Genomic DNA, 27,049 nt, shown 5'->3' with positions numbered 1-27,049 from the left:
ACCATGCTCTCCACCACCATATAATAATGCCTTGAGCCTCAGTTTTCCCATATGAGCCCTAACAGCTGGCAGGTGATCTGACAATTATCAGCTAGTCTGTTGGTTCTCCAGTGAACACAATCTCTTTAAATATCAACATCCAATGTGGTTGTACCCTAGCTATGATGGAACAAGACAGAAACAGAAGTTTGCTCTGAAATCACGAAAACTTCCCCCAAGACTAATATGAGTGACTATAGTTGTTTACTAAGTACAGAAAAAAAATTAAGATACCTACTCTTCAAATTGTCCCCACTCCCTGGGACTACCCAATCTAGAACAGAGTCCCTGGTTTCTTAAGCCTTTTTCACATCAACCAGCACAAGCCCATTTAACGCCCTTTCACCAGGCACTCTCATGGTTCTCCATGCTATGTAGACCCTTGCTGCAGCAAATTAATAGACTCAATTTCACCTGACCACAGATGTGCTCCTGGCAGTTTTGGGCATTGGTCTTTAAGATCTTTTCAATATGTCATATTTGTGACATAGCTTGAAAACTGTCAACTGCTGTGCAAATGTTAGCAATTACTACTTCCTTGATATGTACGGGAAACAGACATTCCCTTCTGAATAGATCTCTACTGCCTCACTGGTTTTAGTGAGAATTAATTGACATAAAATATATAAACTGAAGGTTTACAACATGATGATTTAATGCATATAAGATATTGCAAAATGCTTGCATACTAAGGTTAAGTAACAATTCTATTGATGCTGCTAGAGAGTCACCATATTGTACATCAGATCCCCAAAACTTATTCTTTTTATAACTGGAAATTTGTACCCTCTGACCAACGTCTCCCCATTTCCCCCATCCCTTAGCTCCTGGCAACCATCATACTACTGTTCCTGTGAGTTTGGCATTTTTAGATTCCGCATGTAAATGATATCATATAGTATTTATTTTTCTCTGACTTATTTCATTTAGTTTAATATTCTCAAGGTCCATTCACGTTGTCACATAGAGTAGAATTTCATTATTTTTATAGCCAAATAATATCCCAGGGTGTGTGTGTGTGTGTGTATATATACATTTTCTTTATCCATTCATCCATAAATAGACACTTTGGATATTTCCATGACTTGGCTATTGTGAGTAATGTTGCAGTTTGGGACTGGGATTCCCTGGTGGCTCAGCAGTAAAGAATCCGCCTACAATGCAGGAGACATAGGAGACGAGGGTTCGATCTCTGGATTAGGAAGATCCACTGGAGGGGGACGTGGCAACCCACTCCAGTATTCTTGCCTGGAAAATTCCATGGACTGAGGAGCCTGGTGGACTACAGTCCATAGGGCTGCAAAGAGTTTGACATGACTGAAGTGACTGAGCATGCAGCACGAACATGGGTTTACAGATATCTCTTCAAGAAAATTATTTCATTTCCTCCAGATATACACCCAGAAGTGGCATTAATGGATCATGTAGTAGTGTTATTTTTAATTTTTTGAGGGACATCTTACTGTTTTTCATAGTGGCTGCATGAATTTATATTCCCACCAACAATGCACAAGAAGTGTCTATTTATGGATGAATGGATAAAGAAAATGTATATATATATATATACACACACATTATTATCTCTTGACTTTTGTTAATAGCCATTCTATCAGGTGTGAGGTGATATCTCATTGTGATTCTGATTTTCATTTCTCTAATAATCAGCAATGTTGTTGTTTTGCTATAGAGTTGTATGAATTCCTACACATTTTGTATTTCAACTCTTTATCAGATAGATAGTTTGCAAATATTTTCCCCATTGAATGAGTAGGTCTTAGAGAAAAGTAATATACCAAGTTCCTTTCCCTCTAAGGAGTTAGAGAAGTGTTGAATTTATAGATGCTAAGTGCCTGAGCTCCTGCTATATTCAAACCCAAGGCAAAGGTACCCTTGGACTCTGTAGCAAGTGGAAGGTGATGGTTTGTGTACTCAAGTAAAATCACCCTGTTTATCTTCCTTATTTTACAAATCAGAAAGATATATGCCACCGGGAGAGCAAGGTCACAGAATGTTAAGTCTGAAAACGGCATTAAGATTCTTAACCAAGGATGTATCACAGAATAAAAGTATGGAAACCTGTAGACCTGGATGGATGAAGTTGCACATGAAGCAAAATATACTCCTAAAGTGTCAGATGATGGGGGAAAATCTTATTTATTTGTTTGTTTATTATTATTACTTTATTTAGGCCTATCTGACTCCAAAGAATTGTAAGAAACATAACATGTGAATCTGTCATTTACCTTTGGTTGAGAACCTCTCGTCTAGCCTCGCTCCTAGAACACAAGCTGACCACACAGAACTTACCTCTTCATGAGACTCTCTGTTCCTCTATGCCTAGCCAAAAACTCCTCAAGTCCTCTTTTCATCTTCTCATCCTATTTCATACAACTTTCAACACGGCATATTCAAATGCCACTCCTTGAGTCTAGCTCAAGTGTCTCTGGCCTAAATACCCTTTCTCTATCTTCCATCAGGACAGACTGCCTTACACTAGCCCTCCATCCACAAAGATGGTCTGGTTCTGCAGGGGGTGGCAGAAAAAGTAATGAACTCTCTCCTTCACGTACCAGTAATGTCATTCCTTCCTCCCCCAGGAGGGCCCATGGCTGTCACAAGCAGCACATCAACGATGTCCAGCTTGTTGGTATCCTTCTTGTCAAACCAGTAACCATGGTCAATCCATTGCCGTAGGAGCTCAATGGGGGGCTGTGCTCCATATACCTCTTTGGCTGGCATGTTGAGGTCATCTGGGGAAAGAAGTAATAGCCACAGATTGTAAGTCTATGGCATCCTTTGGTCTTTTAGGAGGTAGCAGATGACTATCCTTCTATGAGAGAGTCCACACTCAATTGTTATACCCTCACTCCAGGTAGGGCTCAGCCAGTGGACATTTTCACCATAATGGAAGATATTTTTCAGGGTTCTGGCTTTCCTGGTTTATTGAGATCTCTGTGCATTTATTGAGATCTCTGTGCATGAGATCCTCTGTGGAAGGATGCATACATTTGCATTAACAAACAGATATTAAAATTTTTCCCATTCCTTCACCCAAAATATATAGATTGTCTACTATGTGCTAGACATTTTGTTAATTTCTAGGGATATGATGGTGAGAAAGAAAGTCATGCTTCTAGTTGACAGAGTATTTAATTTACCACCAGGTAATAGTGGGAACTCCAACAGCAGAAAAGCTTCAAGCTAGGGTTTTTGAAGAGCAAAATCAAAAAGGCAAGGATAAATTGTGATTTCCTCCAGGGTAGGGATTGATTTTCTCCAATAGTACATTGTTCAGTACTGGTGCATAGAAGGCACTCAATAATTTCCAATGAACATTGACTAAATGCCCAATTTTGTGTCATGTAACATTTTAGGAATTTTATACATATTATCTCATCTACTCAAGATGATGACTTTATAAGAGGAATATAGCATTGCCTTTATGTTAGAGGTGAGGAACTGAAGGTAATGGAATAATATACTTAGGGTTAAAAAGTGAGATTTGGACGTAGGTCTGTTTGACTGCAAAGCTTAAATTGCTTTTGGATATACCATAAAAATAGGAAGGGAGAACAGATGAGAGTAAAGGACAAAGGAGGGAGGGAGGACAAGAAAGGGAAAAGAAAATATGATCCCTCCCTTTAAGAAGCTGTTGTTAATTGGCAAGGATATAAATACACGCAACATTTACTGTCAATACCTTAATTTTAAAGACAGAACATGAGATAATTCAGAAGAGCAGGGAATTACTATTACTAAATGAGAATTCTATGAATTAGCAGTAAGAGAGTAGATAGCATAATATATTTGGCACCAAGAAACCTGGTTTTGGCTTGTGGCTCCAGAATTTTCTAGACATTTGACCCTGAACAGGGAATTTAACCTTCAGAGTCTCATTTAATTGATTAGTAAATTAGATTTTTTTAAAAAGTCAGTTTTCATTCCAATCCCAAAGAAGGGTTGTGCCAAAGAATGTTCAAACTAACAGATAATTGTGTTCATTTCCTATGATAGTAAAGTTACTCAAAATCCTTCAAGCTAGGCTTCAGCAGTACATGTACTGAGAACTTCCAGATTTACAGGCTGAGTTTATAAAAGGTGGAGGAGGCAGAGATCAAATTGCCAACATTTGTCGGATCATAGAGAAAGCAAGGGAATTCCAGAAAAACTGCCGCTTCCATGACTATGAGGAAACCTTTAACTGTGTGGATAACAACAAACTGTGGAAAATTCTTAAAGAGATGGGAATACCAGACCACCTTACATGTGTCCTGAGAAACTTGTATGCAGATCAGGAAGCAACAGTTAGGACCTTACATGGAACAAATTACTGGTTCAAAATTGGTTCAAATTTTATGGCTCAAAATTGGGAAAGCAGTATGACAAGGCTGTATATTGTTACCCTGTTTATTTAACTTATATGTAGAGTACATCATGTGAAATGCCAAGCTGGATGAGTCACAAGCTGGAATCAAGATTGTCATGAAAAATACCAGCAACCTCAGATATGCAAATGATACCACTCTAATGTAAGAAAATGAAGAGCAGCCAAGAGCCTCTTGATGAGGTCAAAAGAGGAAAGTGAAAAAGCTAGCTTAAAACCTAACATTCAGAATACCAAGATCACAGCACCTGGTCCCATCACTTCATGGCAAATAGAAGGGGAAAAAGTAGAAGCAGTGATGGATTTTCCTTTCTTGGGCTCCAAAATCACTGCAGACGGTGACTGCAGCCGTGAAATTAAAAGATGCTTGCTCCTTGGAAGGAAAGCTGTGATAAACCTAGACAGTGTATTCAAAAGCAAAGACTTCACTTTGCTCACAAAAGTCCATATAGTCAAAGCTATGGTTTTTCCAGTAGTTGTGTATGGATATGAGAATTGGACCATAAAAAAGGTTGAGCATCGGAAAATTGATGCTTTCAAATTGTGGTTCTGGAGAAGACTCTTGAGAGTCCCTTGGACTGAAAGGAAATCGAACCAGTCAGTCCTAAAGGAAATCAACCCTGAATATTCATTGGAAAGACTGATGCTGAAAGTAAAGCTCTAGTACTTTGGCCATTTGATGCAAACAGCCAACTCATTAGAAAAGACCCTGATGCTGGGAAAGACTGAAGGCAAAAGGAGAAGTGGGTGGCAGAAGATGAGATGGTTAGAAAGCATCATTGACTGAATGAACAAGAACTTGAGCAAACTCTGGGAAATAATGGAGGACAGGGAAGCCTGGCTTGCTGCAGTCCATGGGGTCGCAAAGACTTGAACATGACTTAGTGACTGAATAACAACAACAAAGAGATCATGATGGCCAGTAAACTCAAGGGGTTGTGAGGCTCAAAAGAAATAAATGAGGAAGTGCTTTCTAAACAGATAAAATTCTGGAAAAATTCAATGTGCTTATTTGGTAACTATTAGATTTCTTCATATACTGATAACATATTTATCTTGCACTTAATGGAATAGAAGCTTATCACAGTGTGTGAGTTGCTTCTGGAGACACAAGAGAGTAAATACTACAATCCCCTTCTGAACCTAACTACTGTCACTACAAAGTAACTTGGCCTGATCCATGGGCTCAACTTCATCCCAGGAGAAACTGGGATCCTCCCTCAGGCAAAAAGGCATGGACCATGTCTCAACATGGAAAATTTGGCATATAGTACATAGTTAAAAATACTTGGAAATGAATGAAGGAAAGGACAAGGAACAAAAAATGAAAGAGGCAAGAAAGGGAGGGAAGGAGAGAAGAAAGGATGGAAAGATGGAAGAAAAGAAGGAAGGAAAATAGGAGGGGAGGGAAGGAATGTGGAATTACATTAACCAGAAATATTTTATCTTCCATAGACAGTAAAATGAATATACAGCAGTCCTACAAAGGGAAATTCGGTTTTGCTGCAACTTAAAATAGAAGAATTTGGTGTGTCCAGATCCAGGCCAGTGCCTTACCCACAAATACCACTGCTTTCTTCCCTATGGGAGGCCCAAAAAGGCCTTTCCGCCGGCGATCCAGCTTGGACATGATGATATCCTGCGTCTGATTGGCTGAAGTTCTGGCAGAGAAATTGATGCAGTTGGGCAGATAAGTATTTTTGGGAAGGCGAAGTAGGAAGTTGTTGGTGATGACCGATTTGCCTGTGCCCGTGGGTCCTACGAACAGCATTGGAATCTCATGGTCCAGGTAGGTTTTCAAGAAGAAGGACTGTCGGGCTGTCTCCATGGTGGGGATGATGAGTTCTGAGACCTGTGCCACAAAGACATGGTAAGTCTTGATACTGGGACCAGGAGATTGTGTCTTGGTATTCAAGAGACTTGAGTTTTATCCTTACTATCCATTCAGCTCTGTCTCTTATTTATCTTTATAATTTTGAGTATTTTACCTCTCTAGCAGCCTAGTTTCTTCATCTATGAAATGGGGATAAAAATGGCATTGAGTTCACTGAGCTGTTTTGAAGGTTAAATGAAATCTTGTATGTAAATATAGACAATAACTGTCTATTGTCCCTGTTTTAGAGATGAAGAAACAGATCCAGAGCTCACCAACACAGCAAGTAAACAGAAATGCAAAGATTTTAATCTGAGCTTGTCTGATCCCAAGGACTGTATTCTTAACTACTGAAATGTCACATTGTAAACACCAATTATAGTAAGGCTGGGTCTATAGCTGCTGCCCTCTGAGACCTTTTCTTTGAGCCAAGCTGTCTGCCTTGCCCTAGGAAAGATCCACCTCCCATATGCCATCCAAGAAGGGTTAGGTATGACCCTTGACCCCCATTCCTTGTGCTTATTCCTCATCTGCTTTTCTTAAGGCTCATATTCTTGGTTCCTCCTATTAATCCCTTTAGCAATATGGAAATTGCAACACTCTTCCTGGTATTCAGACTCCAATTGGGCTCTAAGGGCTTGGTCTTGGATTCCTAGAATCTCTATTACTTTGAGTAGAAAACCTTGCTTTAGATTGGCTTTTCTGAGTTTGAACCCTATCATCAGCCATCTGGCTGCTTTTGGTCCCTCCAATGATGGGTAGACGAAGGGATCTGCTGTTGTTCAGTCACTAAGTTGTGTCCAATTCTTTTGTGACCCCATGGACTTTAGCCTGCTAGGCTCCTCTGCCCATGGGATTTCCTAGACAGGAGTACTGGAGTGGGTTACCATTTCTTTCTTCAGGGTATCTTCCCAACTCAGGGACTGAACCTGTGTCTCCTGCATTGGCATGCAAATTCTTCGCCACTGAGCCAAGTGTGTAGCCACAGAGGAAGGGTAGTTAGATTTAAATCATATGCTGAAGTCTACTTATATGTCTAGACTGGAAGAGGCTAGTGAACATGGAGCCACTGTGCTGTGTAACTCTAGAGAGCACCACCCACACTATGGTTTGTGTAAATGGTGCCCCTAAAACAAAACCAGACCATAATGCAAATGGCACCAACAGGGACTGCGCAGTGCCGTGGCTATGTGTATACTGTTAGACTAAGCTTGACTTATTTTGATTAATAATTTGATCAATGAAAAAGGAGCAGAGAGAACAGAGAAATTGAAGTGGCAAGGAAGAGAATTAACAGGTATTGAGCTACGGATGTTTTGCCTGTGTTATTCCCTGCAGTTTTCCCAACAGCCCTCTGAGGCAGCTGTATTATTAGCTCACTTTTTCAGATAAAAAAATTGAGACTGGAGGATGGCCAACTTGGCCAAGTCACATAGCCAGTAAGTGATACTGAATGCTAAACCAAGTATCAAGACTGGGAATTTTAAGCAAGTTGGATTTCACAGATTTTTATTTTCAGGGGCTAGAACAGTTTTTTCACAAGTGAAAAATTCCCAGCATAACTAAAATATTTTCTGCATTTGACTCATTTGTAGGCATCTAGCAAGATTTCAAACCCCTGGAGCTCAGGTGATGAAGCTCTTTTAAGGAGAATGAAAGTTTAGAACCTCGGTGCTGAGGGGTTCTCTACAGTCTTTTCAGTCTCCAGTGTGTGTCCTGAGCTCATCACACATTCACTCCTGCCTGTGGCACCCTTTTCACAAGCAGCTGTGGTCCTGTCTGGTGTCTGATTTTGTTTTCAGTATTTCCACATTTCCATCCACCACCTACTACTCTATGCTAGGCCTGAACAAACTACAATTATCCCAATAAAGCTCAATTTTGTCCACCAGATACTGCAAGTAGAGGCATGAAAGTGCACATCTGGAAAAAATTTCCACAAGAAAATGAGTAGGAGTTGTAAGTGAATCTTCTGCTAACCAGAAAATTTATTAACTGTTTTTCTGAGAACTCTGATTAAAGAAATCTTTCTCTGGGGATTTTAAAGAAAAGGCAAGGATCTTTTTGGTGGAGATATCTGAGAGGGGGACTGATGACCACCTGGCATTGTTCATACTGACAATAATTAGAATAGCAACTGTATGATCTAGCACAATGTGAATGCCACAGATTCATGTACAATGTCTTCAATCTTTGCAGCCATTCTTTAGGTATTTTTTCTTCTATTGTGTAGTTGCATAAACTGAGGCAGAAAGGGTGAAGACTGAATAATAAATCTGGGACTCTCTGATTCTAAAGTCTGTGCTTTTGAAGGCTCAGTTCAATTCATGTTTGAACATTTTTCTAAAGTAAATTCTTTCACTTTTTCTAAAGTAAGTTCTTTAACTAACCCAGATCTGATGTTAACGTCTCCACTTTGCTGAATATCAGGTCATTACTGACGTTCTATGACCGATAACTCTCTTTTACCTTTGCATTTGCGGAGATATGTTCCTCCTCTTTGGTGATATACTCTGTCCATGTGTACCAATGTCCACTAGCTTGCTTGAGGAAATAAAAATCATAGATGCTTCCTGGACCCAAATAAATAGAACAAGTTATTAGCACATCAGGGTTTTACATTTCATATTTGAGATATTTAACTACCTCAGCCATAGGCATCTGAAATGTATGACTATCAGTATTGGTAACTGTATAAACTAGAAAAACATCTTTTAAAGAATAATGACTTTATTATATGTATAAAATAATAGGTATTGATTATACAAATAATGATAATATAAATAATATATATAATATAAATAGGAAGTATTGAAAAAGAACAAAAACGGAGAAAACAAATGGCTCCAAATCTCACAATCAGAGATTACTTTTGCAGCAATCCTTCCAGTCCTCTCTTGAGGCATATAAACATATTGAAGGTGGAAGTATAGGTAAATTAAAGAAAGAATTTTATTAGAATAGGATCATTTAATATTATATATCATATATATATACACAAATATATATGAATTATATTAATATAATGTAACATAATAAGATAGAATATATATTTTTATATATTATACTATTGAAAAATAAAAACATTATATCTAATTTTATTTAAACTAGAGACTAAAGTGAAACTGAAGGACCTTCTGAACTTCAGATAATCATCATTCACTACAGGAGATATTGGTTTCTAAAAGTGGTTTATTTTTTTTTCAATTGAGGTACAATTGACAAAGACTATATTTGTTTCAGGTATAAAATGCAATGATTCAATTTTTACGTATAGTGAAATGATCACATTATAAAATGATTATAAGAGATTGTATATATTAATATATAATGCATATAATATTAAATGATCCAGGGACTTCCCTGGTGATCCAGAGGTTAGGAATTCACCTGCCAGTGCAGGGACACTGAGTGTTCGATTCCTGGTCCAGGAATATTCTACCTACGACAGAGCAACCAATCCTGTGAACCATAACTATTGAGCCTGGGCTCTAGAGCCCGCAAGCCGCAGCTACTGCAGCCCGTGCGCTGTAGGACCTGTGCTCTGCGCCGAGAGAAGCCACTACAGTGAGAAGCTTATGCACTGCAACAAAGACCAGCCCGTTTGCCACAACTAGAGAAAGCTGCACACGGCAACGAAATACTCAGGCAAGACAACAAGGACGCAGCATGGACCAAAATAAATAAATAAAAAATAACCGATCCTATTCTTATAAAACCCATCATCATACACAGTTAGAATTTTTTTCCTTGTGAGGAAAACTTTTTTTAAGACCGAAGCACAGTTGATTCATAAAGTTGTGTTAGTTTCAGAGAAGACTGGGTGCATTTAGGGCGGTATGGCCGTAGACTAAAGCTGTGTTAGTTTTCACTGTATAGTGAAGTGATTCAGTTATATACATATATATATATATATAAAACCATATACATATATGCATATAAATAGAGCTATATATATAGCTATATATATATAGCATAGAAATATATAATTTTCAGATTCTTTTCCATTGTATATTTTTATGAGATATTGAACATAGTTCCCTTTCCTATATAGTAGGTCCTTGTTCTCATCTATTTTTATTTATAGTGGTGTATATACATTAATCCCAAGCTCCCAATTTATCCCTCTTTACCCATTTCCCCTTTGGTAACCATAAATTAGTTTTCTACATCTGTGAGTCTATTTCCTTTTTACAAATAAATTCATTCGTATCATTTTAAAAAATCCACATATAAGTGATATCATATGATATTTGTCTTTCTCTGTCTAAATTCACTTAATATGATAGTCTCTAGGTCCACCCATGTTGCAGTAAATGGCATTTCATTCTTTTGTCTGACTGAGTAGATTTCCGTTGTATGTATGTATGTGTATGTGTATATATATATATAATCACATTTCCTTTATTCATCTGTCGATGAACATTTATTAATAGGGTGCTTCCATGTCTTGGCTGTTTCGTAAATAGTGCAGCCATAATTACTGGGGTACATGTATGTTTTTGAGTTATATTTCTCCAGAAATATGTCCAGGAGTGGGGCTGCTGGGTCATACGGTAACTCTATTTTTAGGGTTTTGAGAAACCTCCATGCTGTTCTCTGTAATGGGTGCCCCGATTTACATTCCCATCAACAGTGTAGGAAGGTTAATTTTTCTTTCACACCCTCTCTAGCATGTTATTTGTAGACTTTTTGAGAATGTCATTCTGACTGGTGTGAAGTGATACCTCATTGTAGTTTTCATTTCAATTCCTCTAATTAGTGATATTGAGTATCTATTTATGTGCCCGTTGACCATCTGTATGTCTTCTTTGGAATCATGTGCTGTTAGGTCTTCTGCCCATTTTTTGGGGGGGTTGTTTTTTTTTTTCTGATATTAAGCTGTATGAGCTGTTTGTATATTTTGGAAATTAATCCCTTATCAGTTGCATTTTTTTTTTGCAAATACTTTCTCCCAAACTGTAGGTTGTCTTTTTGTTTTGTTTATGGTTTCCTTAGCTGTGCAAAAGCTTTTAAGTTTAGTTAGGTCCCATTTTGTTTAGTTTTGCTTTTGTTTCCATTATTCTAGGAGATCAATCTAAAAAAGTATTGCTGCGATTCCTGTTAAAGAGTGTTCTGCCTGTGTTTTCCTCTAGGAGTTTTATAGTATCCACTCTTACATTTAGGTCTTTAATCAATTTTGAGTTTATTTGTGTATATAGTGTTAGAGAATGTTACAATTTCATCCTTTTACATGTTCTCCAGTTTTTCCAGCACCATTTATTGAAAAGACTGTCTTTTGTCCATAGTATAGCCTTCCCTCCTTTTGTTGTAGATTAATTGACCATAAGTGCATGGGTTTATTTTGGGGCTCTCCATCCTGTTCCATTGATCTATATGTCTTTTTTTGTGCCAGTACAATAGTGTTTTGGTTACTGCAGCTTTGTGGTATAGTCTGAACTCAGGGAGCATGAAGCCTCCAGCTTTGTTCTTCATTCTCAGGATTGCTTTGGCAATTCTGGGTCTTTTATGGTTCCATATAAAATTTAGGACTACTTGTTCTAGTTCTGTGAAAAATGTCATTGGTAATTTGATAGCGATTGCATAAATCTGTAGATTGTCTTGGGTAGTATTTTAACAATACTAGTTTTCCCAATCCAAGAACATGGTATACCTTTCCATCTGTTTGTGTTGTCTTCAGTTTTTTTCACTGGTGTCTTATAGCTTTCACAGTATGGGTATTCTGGCTTCTTAGATAAGTTTATTCCTAGGTATTTTATTCTTTTTCATGCAATGGTAAATGAGATTGTTTCTTTAAATTCTCTTTCTGATATTTCATTGTTAGTGTATAGAAATGCAACAGAGTTCTGTATATTAACTTTGTCTCCTGCAACTGTACCAAATTTTTTGATGAGCTCTAGTAGTTCTCCGGTAACATCTTTAGGATTTTTTTTTACTTCTTCTTTTCCAATATGGATTCCTTTCATTTATTTTTCTTTTCTGATTACTGTGACTAAGGCTTCAAAAACGATGTTGAATAAAAGTGGCAAGAAAAGGCATCTTTGTCTTGTTTCTGATCTTAGAGGAAATGTTTTCAGCATTTCATCATTGAATGTGATGTTAGCTATGGGTCTGTCTCATATTCTTTTATTATGTGAGGCATGTTCCTTGTATGTCCACTTTCTGAAGAGTTTTTAATCATATATTGATGTTGATTTTTATCAGAAGCATTTTTTTCTGCATCTGCTGAGATGATCATATACTTTTTATTCTTCAGTTTAATGTGGTGTTTCACATTGGTTTGTGGAAATTGTTAAATTCTACTTGATTGTGGCGTATAAGCACTTTAAGGTACTGTTGGATTCAATTTGCTAGTATTTTGTTGATGAGTTTTGCATCTATGTTCCAAAACAAAACTATTTGAGTCCAAAGTCTGTAGTCTCTGATTCCCCAAGCTGAGGTTGGAGACCATGAAAGTCATGTTAAGCCTTCAGCTTATATGACTTTCTCCTGTACTGTTAAACAGCTCTGGAGTATAAGTGGGAAAAAAAAGAGAGGTGGTGTATTGATCCAAGGTTGGGGTTTTCATGAGTTTGTATGGCAGGAGGAAAAGTGAAGGAGGGAGAGAAGGTGCTGATGAGAGAAAAACATGGAACAGGTGGGCCTTGGGGACGGAGCTGGAGGGGTGGACTGGAGGGACTGGTAATTAAGGAGATAGCAGAAAGGAGGGAGCAGAAGCTAGTTGTAGCAGAGCTGGAGAGTTACAGGGCTACAAGGTAGTTTGTGAGAAGTCAGGATGATTGAACTTGGATTTGCAGAGGTGGAGCAGCTCAAGGTCAAGCTGGGGTCACAGACCTGGAGATGCCTTTGTGCTGCACAGACCTGAGTGTCTGAGGAGTCCAGCAGGGCCTCTCCCATCTGGGGACATTTGTGTGAACCTGATCCCAGAAGCCATGGAGGAAGAGCAGTGCCTTCCACTGGGCAACACTGAAGGAGCTGTTGAGTCTCTGGGGCTTCCTAAGACTCAAACCCCAGGCTCCCCAGGTTTGGAGGCCTATGGTCCAGCACCAGGTAGCAGTGCTAAAGTGTAAATTATGGGGCAACATGTGCCCCTTGCTGATCTTGTGACCTTGGATAAGTCATGGAATCTCTGGGCATTTTCAGGGGCTCCCTCAGTGTGGACTGGAGATAACCTGCTCTGTATGTTGCTCCTCCTGACTTTCCAAAGTCTCCGTAATATACATTGTATGAAGCAGGCTACTCACCCACTTTACTGCAGCATCTTCTTTCTAATCTTCAAACATACCACATGCACTCTTACCTCAGGGCTTTGGATCAGCTCTTCTTTATGCCTGGCACCTCTTCCCCCTGCTCTCTACCTGGCTTGTTCCTTACCTTTCAGATCTCAGCTCAGATGTCACCTCCTCTGGGAGACCTTCCCTGAACACTTCAGGTAGAGCCCCTGTGGGTCTCCATCAACAAGCCAGTGTTTTTCCATCCTTGCACTTAGTATATCTCCAATTATCTTATTCTTTGAGCCTACTTATTTACTGTTTGTCTTTCTCAACTAGAAAGTGAGCTCTGTGAGAGCAAGGGGATTATATCTTTTTTGTTCACTGTTGTATCCCCAACAACTAGCACAGTATCTAGAACTATGTGTTAGTCGCTCAGTCAGGTCTGACTCTTTCAACTCCATGAACTGTAGCCTGTCAGGCTCTTCTGTCCATGGAATTCTCCAGGCAAGAATACTGGAATGGGCAGTCAGTTCCTTCTCCAGGGGATCTTCCCAACCCAGGTATTGAATCCAGGTCTCCTGCATTGCAGGCAAATTTTTTACCATCTGAGCTACCAGGGAAGTACATAGTAGGTGCTTAGTAAAAAGTACAAAGTAGGTGCTTTTTGAACAAATGCCTGACCAGACACGAAGCAAGCACATTGTAGGCCCTCAGTATCTACTGTGTAAGGTAAGAACAACTGAAGTGCTGCCCTCCAGATCCTCTTGGTGTGGGAGGAAGTAGGTGGGCAGCATCAAGGCCCCTGTTCTCTGGCCTCTGATCAATACACAGCGGTGATTCTGAATCACCTTCTCGCTCCACCCGTTCTTCCAAATACAGTCACAATACTCATCCCAAATCACTCCCTACTTCCCTCACAAAAGTAACACAAAGTTCCTATGGTCCTTTTCCCCAGTGAAGCCCTGCCTCTGTAATTGTTGGAAGTCTTTTTCTTTGTTGCACTTCAAGATGAGAAGTGGGAATAAGAAGAGTGTCAGGGAAGGACCTGGCTTCTCATCCAATCATTCCTCACTGACTCACTGTGGGGCCCTGGATGAGTGACACCCTTTCTGAGCTGCAATTTCCTCATCTCGAGAATGCTATGAGGAGTATATGAGATACTGGTTGCAAAGCTTTCTGAATTATATATATATATATATATTTTTTTTTTTAAGAAGAAAAACCTGAAGAGGACATGGAGGAAATACCAAGGCTTCAGTGAGACAAGTGTTGGGCTGTGTGATTCACAGGAGCACTGGGCATGAGAGGCTTGCAAGTTCCATTGCCTAGCCAACTCAGCAGCAGGCACAAGTGACTTGCTTCTCTCTCCACAGGACTCATCTATAATTGACCCAAAGAAGACAGCATTGGTGGTTGTAGGCTGTATGTGTGTGTGTGTGTGTGAGAGAGAGAGACAGAGAGAGAAAGAGAGAGAGAGAGAGAGAGAGTCTTGAGTTAAAGGGCTGAAACACTCCAATCTAAAAAAATTTTTTTTCTTGTGATGAAAAGTTTTAATATCTACCACCTTAGCAGGAGAGATGCTTCTTAACTAAAAAAAAAAAATTCAGCCATTAGGGCTTAAAGTCATTATAATTTTAAAAATAATTTAATCCAACTTTGCTATTATATTTTAACTTTTCATTGTGAAAAAAATTTAAAATACACAATGCTGACTTGAAAAAATGCACAACATGAGAATTGCAAGTTAAATTTTATTTGGGGCAAAATGAGGACTATAGGCCCAGGAAACAGCATTTCATATAGCCCTGAGAATTGCTCCAAAGAGGTTGGGGGTAAGGTCAGTATATATGTGATTCTGGTGAAGTGGGAGTACATGCAATCAAGCACTTTAATTTTTGCAGAATGTATCTGCTAGTCACGAGGAGCAGTCATCACTATGAAGGATTTTAGTGTTTTTCTAGACAGGAGGAAATACAAGAATTGGGCTCATAAAGTTGGCTCATGAAAATATCTATCTGAAGACCCATTCTGCTAGTTTTTCCCAGAGTACCTCATTTCTGCTCTCCACCCTGAATTCCTTTCAGGGGTATTTAAAATCAGCAGAAACAGCAGCATGTGATTTAATCCTTGTAGAGGTAGCTGGCAAGTGCCAGTCTGTAGCTGACAACAAAAAAGGAGGATAGTATAATAAACTGCCATGTACCCATTATCTAGCTTCCATAATCTTCAACATTTTGCAACTGTTTCATGCATTTCTACAACATCAACAATCATCATATTCATTTTCCTTCCCTTCTCACTTCCTCCCTTTTCTTTCTTCCTTCTTTCTTAGACTGGAACATTTTGAAGCAAATCCTGATATCACAATTCATTTGAAAATACATGTGACTTAATGTTAGATCAATTTTATTGATCCCTTTATGAACTATGATGTGATTAACTGTCATTCTTCCATTTCCTCTCCTTTGGTTCTCTTTGTTGTTCTTGATGATACTGTTGTTGCGCAGTCACTAAGTCATGTCCAACTCTTTTTGACCCCGTGGAATGCAACACGCCAGGCTCCTCTGTCCATTACTGTCTCCCAGAGTTTGCTCAGACTCATGTTTATTGGGTCAGTGATTCTATCTAACCATCTCATCCTCTGCAACTCCCTCCTTTTGCCTTCAGTCTTTCCCAGCATCAAGGTCTTTTTCCAATGAACCAGCTGTTCACATCAGGTGGCCAAAGTACTGGAGCTTCAGCTTCAATTCTTTTAGCATAAGTCCTTCCAATGAATTATTCAAGGTTGATTTCCTTTAGGATTGACTGGTTTGATCTTGCAGTCCAAGGGACTCTCAAGAGTCTTCTCAAGCACCACAATTCAAAAGCATCAATTCTTTGGCATTCAACCTTCTTTATGGTCCAACTCACATCTGTACATGACTATTGGAAAAACCATAACTTTGACAATATGGACCTTTGTTGGAAAAGTGATGTCTCTGCTTTTTAATACACAGGGTAGGTTGTCATAGCTTTCCTTCCAAGGAGCAAGTGTCTTTTACTTTTTCAGGGATTATAACACTGACATTTTGTTTTGCAACTATAATTCTTCCATACCTTATTCTTAGACCTTTATTTAAATAGGTTCAACAGTCAAACTGGGGTCTTTTAACACAAGACTATTTCAGTTCTTTATCTCGATTGATTGGTTGGCTGGTTTATTTTTTATTTCTAAGAAGGGACTTAAGAGGGCTCAGTTCTCTCAGATCTTGCACGTTTGATAATGTCTGCGACTTTGTACTTGAAAAGTGACCTGGCTGAGAGTAGTATTCTAATGTCACATTTTCTTTCCCTTAGAGTTTTGCAGACCATTGTTTCAATGTTTCTTTCAGTCTAGCTTGCTGTGTAGAAGTTTGAAGCCCATCAGATATTTCCACTTTTACTAATTTTTCTTGTCTATCTGGATGCCTGATGGAATCTCTTTTATCCTGGAAGTCCAATAATTTAATCAGATTTTTTTTTAATCAATTATTCTGTATCAGTTTTTCTTAGAACACAAAATACTCTTAAAACTTACAGAAATACTTCTTCATTTTAGGAAAAATTTCTACATTTGTTTCTTGGTATATATTGTCTACATTATTTATTGGGATAGCTACTCAAGGAATTAACAACTGTAAGGTCTCCATATCAATCATATTCTTTGACTGTCTTCAATAGCAAGTGTAGTTGTCTCAAACCTTTCCTCTAAGCCATTTGTTAGATGTCTAGATTTATATGTTTTATCCCTTGCTGGTCCTTATTTATCAGATCATTACTAATACTGTTTAGTTCTCTGTTTGTTTCTTTGGTTTTTCAATTCCTCTTTTTCTCGTATTCTGTGGTTTTAACACTTCATTTACAAACTTTAAAATGATAGATTTATTAAGATATAATTCACCCATTTAAACTGTATAATTCAATGGTTTACTAAATATACATGTATGTATGAATATATTAATATTCACAGAGTTGTACGGTTATTACCATAATCAATTTTAGAACATTTCATTACACCAAAAAGAAACCTCATACCTCTTAGCTGTCACTTCCCAAATCCTCTTCCCATCTCTCACCAGCCTGCTTGCCCCCAAGGTAACCACTAATATACTTTTTGTTTCTATGGACTTGCTCTTTTGGACTTTTCATATTAATGAAATCATCCAACAGATACTCTTATGTGATTGGCTTCTTTTACTCATCAGAATGTTTTTAAGATTCATGCATGTTGTAGTATGCGTTATTGCTTCATTTCTTTTTATTGTTGAATAATATTTAATTGTATGGATATACTGTATTTTCCCCTCCACGGATCACTGCCTTGTCATGGTGAAGGGGCTTGCATAACTCAATGAAGCTATGAGCCATGCCATGTAGGGCCACCCAAGACAGTTACATCATTGTGGAGAGTTCTGACAAAATGCGATCCACTGGAGGAGGGAATGGCAAACCACCCCAGTATACTTGCTGTGAGAACCTCATGAACTGCATAAAAGGACAAAAAGATATGACACTGAAAGATGAGTCCCCTGGGTCTGAAGGTGTCCAACATGCTACTGGGGAAGAGTGGAGGAGAACTACTAATAGCCCCAGCAAGAATGAAGTGGCTGGGCCTAAGTGTAAACGATGCTCTATTGTGGATGTGTCCCATCTCTTTAAGAGCTGCGAAAAGCACTCAAAGAGATAGGAATACCAGACCATCTCAACTGTCTTCTGAGAAACCTAAGCAACAGTTAGAACCCTGTATGTAACAACTGATTGGTTCAAGGTTGAGAAAGGAGTATGACAGGGCTATCTGCTGTCACCCTGCTTGTTTAACCTAAACACTGAGCAAGCACATCATGAGAAATGCTGGCCCGGATGAGTTACAAGCTGGAGTCAAGATAGCTGGGAGAAACATCAACAACCTCAGACATGCGGATGATACCACTTGAATGGCTGAAAGTGAAGAGGAACTAAAGAGCCTCTTCATGAGGGTGAAGGAGGATAGTGAAAGAGCCAGCTTAAAACTAAGTATTAAAAAAACTAAGATCGTGGCATCCAGCCTCATTACTTCGTGGCAAATAGAAGGGGAAAAGGTGTAAGTAGTGATAGATTTCCTGTTCTTGGACTCTGAAATCACTGTGGATGGTGATTGCAGCCATGAAATCAGAAGATGATTGCTTCTTGGCAGGAAAGCTATGACAAACCTAGACATTGTGTTGAAAAGCAGAGACATTACTCTGCCGACAAAGGTCCATATAGTCAAGCTATGGTTTTCCCAGTGGTCACATATGGTTGTGAGAGCTGGACCATAAAGAAGACAGTATGCTGAGAATTAATGCCTTTGAACTGTGTTGCTGGAGAAGACTCCTGAAAGTTCCTTGGGCAGCAAGAAGATCAAACTAATCAATCTTAAGGGAAATCAACCCTGAATACTTGTTGGAAGGACTGATACTGAAGCCAAAGCTCCAGTACTTTGGTCACCTGATGCAAACAGCCAACTCATTGGGAAAGTCCCTGATGCTGGGAAAGACTGAGGGCAGGAGAAGAGGGTGTTAGAGGATGAGATGCCTGGATGGCATCACCAATGCAATGGACATGAACTTGGGAAAACTTTGGGTGATTGTGAGGGATAAGGAGGCCTAGTGTGCTGAAGTCCATGGGGTTGCAGAGAGTCGGACACGACCAGATGACTGAACAACAAGAACATATTATATTTTATTTATTCACTCATCAGCTGATGGACATTTGGATTGTCTTCACTTTTTGGCCATCATGAATTACGATGTTATGAACATTTGTGCATAAGTATTTGTGTGAACATATATTTTTGTTTCTCTTGGGCATCTATCTGGGAGTGAAATGGCTTGCTCATATGGTAAGTCTATTTTTAATTTTGTTTGTTTGTTTAACTTTTGAGAAATGCCAAATGTTGTTTTCCAAAGCTGCTGTACAATTATACTTTTCCACTATAATATGTGAGGGTTTCAATTTTCCCACATTCTCATACTTGCTCTTCATCTTTTTTTATTATCCTCATTGTAGTTGTGAAGTGGTATCTTGTGCTTTTGATTTGCGTTTTCCTGATGGCTAATAATGATAATAATGTTGAGCTATTGTCATGTACTTATTGGCCTTTTATATATCTTCTTTGGAGAAATGTTTATTCAGTTACTTTGCCTATTTTAAAACTGTATTATATCTTTGTATTATTGAATAATAATATTTCTTTATACTTTACAAGTTTCTTATCAGATATTTGATTTGCAAAATGTTCCAACCATTCTATAGGTTGTGTTTTCACTTTCATGTTGTCCTTTGAAGCACAAAAGTTTTTCATTTTGATGAAGTTCAGCTAAATTATTTTTTCTTTAGTTGCTTGTATTTTTGTCATCCTAAGATATTGTTGCCTAGTCCAAGATCATGACCATTTATCCGTACCTTTATTTTCTTCTAAGCTTTTATCATTTTAACTCTTGAATTTAGATCTTTCATCGGAGTTAATTTTGACTATGGTATAGAGGCCAAATTCATTATTTTATATGAATATATTCATTTAATCCATCACCATGTGCTGAAGGGATTATTCTTTTCCCACAAAATTATCTTTATACCTTTGTCAAAAATCAAATCACTATAAATATGAGGAGCTTATTTCTGGACTCTCAATTCTCTCTATATATTAATACATCCCTTTTCCAGTAGCATGCTGTTCATCTATAAATTTTGAAATTAAATTTATATATTACATAATATATTATACTATAAATTTATGTGCTTGTAATACAAATATTTTATATTTCTTATGTCATGTTTTTCTTTTTTTTATAAAAATACTTATTTTTATTTGTTTATTTGGCTGCGCTGGGTCTTAGTTGTGGCATGTGGGATCTAATTCCCTGACCAGGGATCAAACCTTGGCCCCTGCACTGGGAGAGTGGAGTCTTAGCCACTGGACCACCAGGGAAGCCCCAGTCATGTTTTTCTTTTAGACTCTCATTCTCTGTCTCTCTGTCTCTGTCTTCCTCTTTCTGATATTGCTCTGCTATAATCAGGTAAATTCTTCTTGACATTTTCCCCAACACTATCTGGAGTGAGTTTATTTTCCCCAATTTTGGTCACAATTCAGGGAATGGTGTGTGGATTTCTTTTCTGTAGCCTGAGGGTACAGGGGCGGGGTAAAGGAAATACTCAGTTGCCTTTGCCAGGAAACCTGGGCTTTGTAGTCTCTTTCTAAAATTTGGCCAATTTTCCTGATCCATGGGTCCATCCCACTTCCACCCCAGCTAGAAACATGCTTCACTCTGGAAAAATTCAGCTCTCATCCCCCACCCAGCATGGAGTTGCAAACCCTGGTAGGTTCCTCCCACTCCTGATAAGATCTTACCAAATTATGGAAGTTTCATGCTCAAAGGTTTCGCCTTGGCATTTTTTGCAGCTGCCCAGTTACCACTGCAGTCTGCTTTTTTCTACACTGGTGATTACCAGTGAGAACTCTCAGAATTTTGTCAACTAACTTCCTTTCCACCCAGCATCGCTTTCAGGACAGTTGGGTTGTGGGTTGAGAGACACAACATGAAGGATCTTTTGTTTCTCTCCCTGTCTACTTACTACCTTTCAATGTTCAAAGGATCAGGCTGTAACTTTTATTTTTGAAGTTATTGCTGGGAAATGTTTAGGCTTAAACTTAAAATTAAAAACAAAAACATTTTTAGGCTTAATATATCGCATTATGTATTAAAGGAGAGCTTATCCTATGTTACTGCACAGCTCTACCTAGAAGTCAATCTGGTACATTTTTAGAAAGCAATCTGCCACTATGCTTACAAAAATGTTCTCTAGCTCAAGTCAGAAATTCAATTCTGGGAATTTATCATAAGGAAATAATTCACAATGAAAATAATCTCCATACACAAATATATAGCACTGTTTGTGATAACAAAAACTGAAAATAATTTACGTGCCCCACATTAGAATACCAGTCAAAATTATGTCTTATAAGATAAATGGACTCTTTTACAGTCATTAAAATGATTACACTATTTACAAAACAAAGACACACAGACAAAGAAAACAAATATGGTTACCAAAGGGCAGCAGGGGGGATAAATCAGGAATTTGGGATGAACAGATATCACTATATCTAAAACAGAAAACAATAAGAACATATTGTATAGCATGTCAAACTATATTCAATATCTTATAATAACCTCTAATGGTCTTTCCTGGTGGCTCAGCAGTAAAGAATCTGCCTGCAATGCAGGAGAATCAGGTTCAATCCCTGGGTTGGGAAGATTCCCTGGAGAAGGAAATGGCAGCCTATATAGTATTCCTGCTTGGAAAATGCCATGGAGAGTGGCGCCTGGAGGGCTACAGTCCATGGGTTCTCAAAGAGCTGGACATGATTTAGTGACTTAACAATAACAACAATAATCTAAAACAGAAAAGAATGTGAAAAAGAATATCTCTTTATATATATAAAAGCTGAATCACTTTCTTGTACATCTGAAACATTGTATACCAACTATACTTCAATTAAAAAAAAAGGACTAGGGGAAATGATGTAGATACACTTCAAGAGAGATGAATTGACTCTAAGAAGAGAATTCACATCATCTTACACAAAAGGGAAAATCATGTGATATATCCAATTAACACTTAAGTAAAATAGAAAATTTTAAAATTAAGTTTTGAAATAAACTATTAAATACTTAAAAATCTAAGTATTAACATAGAAAAATGCTTTCAAAAAACAATGACAGATAAAATAGAAGAATAAAAAACAGAATGTATAGCCTTATGGCAACCATGTAAAGAGATGAAAGCAGATGGACAAGAGAGAGAAAGGTTTTTGGAAACAGAAATACTTAACAATAGTATGGTATGAACGAAAATGTTTTTTGATCATTTTTATTTAATAGAATTGAATTATTTTTACAATAAGAAAGGAGACACAAAAAGCATTCAGAAAGCATTTGTCCCCTTCTCTTGCTGATATTATTAGCTGGAGCTAATTTGTGGCTTGAAACAAACATTTGGAACATTTTGGCCAAAGAGAAAAGGTCCAACTGAATATAAGTGGATTTATGGCCGTGTGACTTTGGCCAAGGTTATCACTGTATATCTGTAAAATGGCCCTGGTTTTATATCAAGCTCAGAAAAATCGCTGTGGAAGGCAAATGAATATGTGTCAGACATTTAGCATAGCTGTGGGCATACAGAGAGGCCCTTGAGGTCTGTTTGGTACTCATCAGAGTAGGGCTTTTGTTTTCTCTGTACTGTGATTTAAACTCAAATTCTGATGCAAGTGCAGGGGCAGAATGGAGGGAATAGTACTAGAAATCCAGGAAGGTGAATTAATTCTATCACCTTTTACCACCCCATGCCCCACCTCTGTTTTCTTGTCCTTCACTTGAGAGAATAAGATAAACTTTAACAGAGAAGTGAGTGGGTTTTCAAAGGACACACAATAAATGGGTAAATAAAGAGAAATTTAGCACTTTCTGGACAAATAAAGATAAATGTCAGTTGATGATAATGCAACCTTGAGAGACTTCCCCAAAGGACTGCCGGCTTTCCTTAGTGTCTACTCCCCAACACAGTTCCTTTAGCACTCATTTGAGAGTTCCATGTACCCCAAAGGCTCCTAGATCATGAAAAGTCCAGAAAACAATATCCCATGAGGTCAGAGAAGGCCTCCCTGGAGCTCTCACCATGAGAATTTAAAACCCTGTGGAAAAGTTACAAAGGTATTTTATGGCTCAGACAATAAAGCATCTGCCTACAATGCAGGAGACCCAGGTTCAATCCCAGGGTTAGGGAGATCTCCTGGAGAAGGAAATGGTAACGCACTCCAGTACCCTTGCCTGGAAAATCCCATGGACGGAGGAGCCTGGTAGGCTACAGCCCATGGAGTCACAAAGAATCGGACACGACTGAGCGACTTCACTTCAAGATGGTAATAAGTATAACCAAAACCAGATCAAGACGTCATATATTACACCATCCCATAAATTTGAAATGGCAAATCTATAGAGAACAGATGAATACCTGCCTGGGACTGAGACTGGGAACAAAGATTCCTTGAAAATGGGAATGAAGGATCTTATTGTGGTGATGAATGTTTTAAATTTGTTCTAATGTTCCAGTGTTCTAAATTGGATTAAACAGTTGCACAACTAGGCAAATTTACTAATAACCACTGATTGCTTACTTAAATGAGTGAATCTTATGTAAATTATACCTCAATAGCTGTTATATAAAAAAGAATTTACACTTGGCACTTAAAACACATTTTTGGATTCCAGTGGGTTCTGGCTAGGAGGTTGGTAATTTCCTACTAAAATACTTAGGAAGGCAAAAGAGAAAGGAGTGGAATAATGTCAATGAAAACAAGACTAAAAGAAGGTAGGCGACTTCCTTGGTGGTCCAGTGGTTAAGACTTTGCACTCCTAATGCAGGGGGCCCAAGTTCGATCCCTGGTCAGGGAACTAGATCCCACATGCTGCAAATAGGAGTTCACATGCCACAAGACCCAGTGTACCGCAACTAAGACCCAGCACAGCCAAATATTAACAAAACAAAACACAAAGACTAAAAGAAGTTAGGTAGAATCTCCTCTAACTAGATATCAAACAAGCTGGACTGAGAAATTTTACCTCAAGAGACTGCATGAGAAACTGCAACAGGCCCACTAATATACTTTTAATTTTCCTCCTCCTTGCAACTCATGATATACAGAGATGTAAGTGACATCCCACATAGAAAATCAGACAGCTGTTCCTCTGTCCTGCCACGTACTACTCTAGGAGAATTGTCTTTTTTTTTGGTCACCCTTGCCTTGCCAGGCCATCTTTCTACAGCTGATAGGGGTAGTAGGGTCCCAGACCGCAATGAGGAAAAAGGAAAATAGTTGTGGCGCCTTAAATAGGTCTTCCAAAGTGAAAAACCACGATCATTTTTCTGTTGAGAAATGTCCTCTTTTAGAATGTTCACATGAAACAAATTAAAAGGCTGCCTCCAACAGATGGCATTAGTTGATCATACATGGTCTTTGGATCTTGGCCATCCCGTTGTTTCTGACTCTAAAGGAGAGTTTACAGCATTTGGGTTTGTTTTTAAGGGGGGTTATGAATACCATTTACCCTGATCATGTCCAAAAGTAGCAAGAGTTTTGAAAACCAGCAGAAAGAGAAGTGTATGATTACCATGGAGACAAGAGTAAAGCTTAAATTTCCATGGATATTTTCACACTGATCACTTGTAAGGTGTCATTTTGCTCTTACAAACAGTTTTTTCAGAATCAAACCTACTTTCAAGTAGAGTAGTTGTAAGAGAAGATATATGAAGAAAGCAGTTTGCATTACATTATGGAAATTATAGTTTTTCTTACATTGCATCAGTTGAACAGGACACAGAGGAAGGAGATGAATCACGGTAGACAGGAGATATTGTAGGGAAAAGTTACCTAGGAAACTTGGAAGCTATGCACATAATTAGCTGTCCAGCAGCAGAAGGGAAGGAAAGATGTCACAAAGTGGACCAAGAATGGGGTCAAGGGTACTTTATGTACCAATTTCCTGGCACAGAGCATGAACAGACTGATCTTAATGATGAGGAAGCAGAAAGCAACATATGGAACCTGTGAAAAAAATACTGCTACATACAGGGATATAATATGGAGATCATAATTGAAAGTATACTTCTGAACCTTGTTTAAGGCAGGACTCACAATCAAATTTGAGGAAACTGTTTGGTATCCTACATAGGGTACAAAAAGACAAGTTTTTCATGAAATAAGAACAGAAAGTCATAAAGAGAAAATAGGCTTAGATGAAAAGGCAAAATGAAATTAAAAAAGGGGGGGTAGATGAGTGAACTAATAGAGATGATGATATGGAGGAAGCAATAAAAGTTACTAACGTTGATTTAACACTTTATGTGCATCATACTTAATTATAAATGTTTTATATACATCAACACATTTCATTCTTATAAGAGCACCAGAAATTAGTGCTATTGTTGTCCTCATTTCATAACTGAGGAAACTGAGAGATGTTAAGGAACTTTTTCAAGGGCACCCAACCAGTAAATACTAGAGCCAGGATTCAACCTCTGAAAATATGACTTCATGGCCTGTGCTTTTAATCATACACTAAGGAAGGACATCAAGGAAACAAAAGATACAACAGCAGAATTAAAATCAGTCAAGACAGGAAAAGCATAATTGAAGTTGTGGGTGAATCATATTAAAATGAAAAATCTAAATAAAAAAGGCAAAAATATAAAAATAAGGAAGGAGGAAATGATAAATACGACAGCCAGAGAATAAAATTTTCCTTTGATGACTGAAAGGATCATGTTCTAGGAAAAATAAACAAAAGAAGACCTACATCTTGACATAGTCTGTTAAAAAAGAGAACTATGATAAAACATTACAAGAAAGGATATCAACAAGAACCTGTGAAAAATAACTGCTATATAGATACAAAATTCAATCTCACCCTAATTAAAAAGAGAAGAAATTTACATTAGTACTATTTTCAAACTTCAAACATGAACAGAACATCAATATACATGAGGCAAAACTAATGGAACCACAGGAGAAATAGAAAAATACACTATTATAGTTGGAGACTTCTATACCCCTTTATCAGTAATTGACAGGTAGCAGGCAGAAAATGAGTAAAGATATATCAATAGTTAATTACCAATCAACTGGAACTAAAGGACATCTATAGATTACTTCATCTAACAAGAGCAGAATATATTCTTCTCAAGCTCACATGGAACATTCACCAAGATAGATCATATTCTGGGCCAAAAACCACAACTTAAAAGTTTTTAATTAATAGAAATCACACAGTGTATACTCTCAGACAAGAACACAGTTAAACTAGAAAGAACTTTGTACTTTCTGTTCAATTTTTCTGTAAACCAAAAACTGCTCTAAAGCTACAGTCTATTAATATTTTTTTTTAAAAGAGAAGAAATTTGGGCTTCAGCCACAATGGCAGACTAGAAAGACCCTGAGCTCAATTCTCAAGAATACACCCAAATCGCAATTATTTGCAGAACAGTCATCAATGAAAAAGACTGAAACCTACCAGAAAATATCTTCTACAACTAAAGACATAAAGAAGGAACCACAATGAGACAGGTAAGAGGGATGGACTGGCAATATAATCAAGTCTCATACCCATAGGGTGGAGGCAATCCACAAACTGGACAATAATTACAGTGTAGAGGCTCTCTCACAGGAGTGAGAGTACTGAGCCCCATATATAGCTCCTCAGCCTGGTGGTCCTGCACTGGGAGGACCATATCCCCTAGAGCATTTGACTTTGAAGGCCAGTGGACTTAATTTTGGGAGTTCCAAAGGACGGGAGGAAATAGGGACTTCACTCTGCAAGGCCACACACAAAATCTCACATGCACTAGGACCCAGGGCAAAAGCAGCAATCTGATAGGAGCCTGGGCTAGACCTACCTGCTGGTCTTGGAGAATCTTGAGGAGAGGCTGGGATTGCAGTGTAGCAGT

At 38.2% G+C, this 27,049-nt stretch overlaps 1 protein-coding gene and 1 non-coding gene across 2 annotated transcripts in view; one reads left to right on the top strand and one right to left on the bottom strand.

Annotated features, from left to right (window-relative positions):
• DNAH3 (dynein axonemal heavy chain 3) overlaps positions 1-27,049 on the bottom strand; it is a 247,929-nt gene that overhangs the window by 67,801 nt on the left and 153,079 nt on the right. The window contains exons 44-46 of the mRNA XM_070362916.1: positions 8,766-8,869; positions 5,981-6,275; positions 2,610-2,789 (exon numbers count right to left, since the gene is read on the bottom strand). Coding sequence (XP_070219017.1) covers positions 2,610-2,789; positions 5,981-6,275; positions 8,766-8,869 — 579 coding nt within the window. The remainder of the gene's footprint in view (positions 1-2,609; positions 2,790-5,980; positions 6,276-8,765; positions 8,870-27,049) is intronic.
• On the top strand, positions 23,928-24,000 carry TRNAR-CCU (transfer RNA arginine (anticodon CCU)). Its single transcript has one exon. It is a non-coding gene; the product is annotated as a tRNA-Arg (tRNA).

The sequence above is a fragment of the Bos mutus genome, chromosome 25 (assembly GCF_027580195.1).
Source record: "Bos mutus isolate GX-2022 chromosome 25, NWIPB_WYAK_1.1, whole genome shotgun sequence".
Taxonomy (NCBI): Eukaryota; Metazoa; Chordata; class Mammalia; order Artiodactyla; family Bovidae; genus Bos; species Bos mutus.
This window is presented reverse-complemented; position numbering and strand designations above follow the sequence as displayed.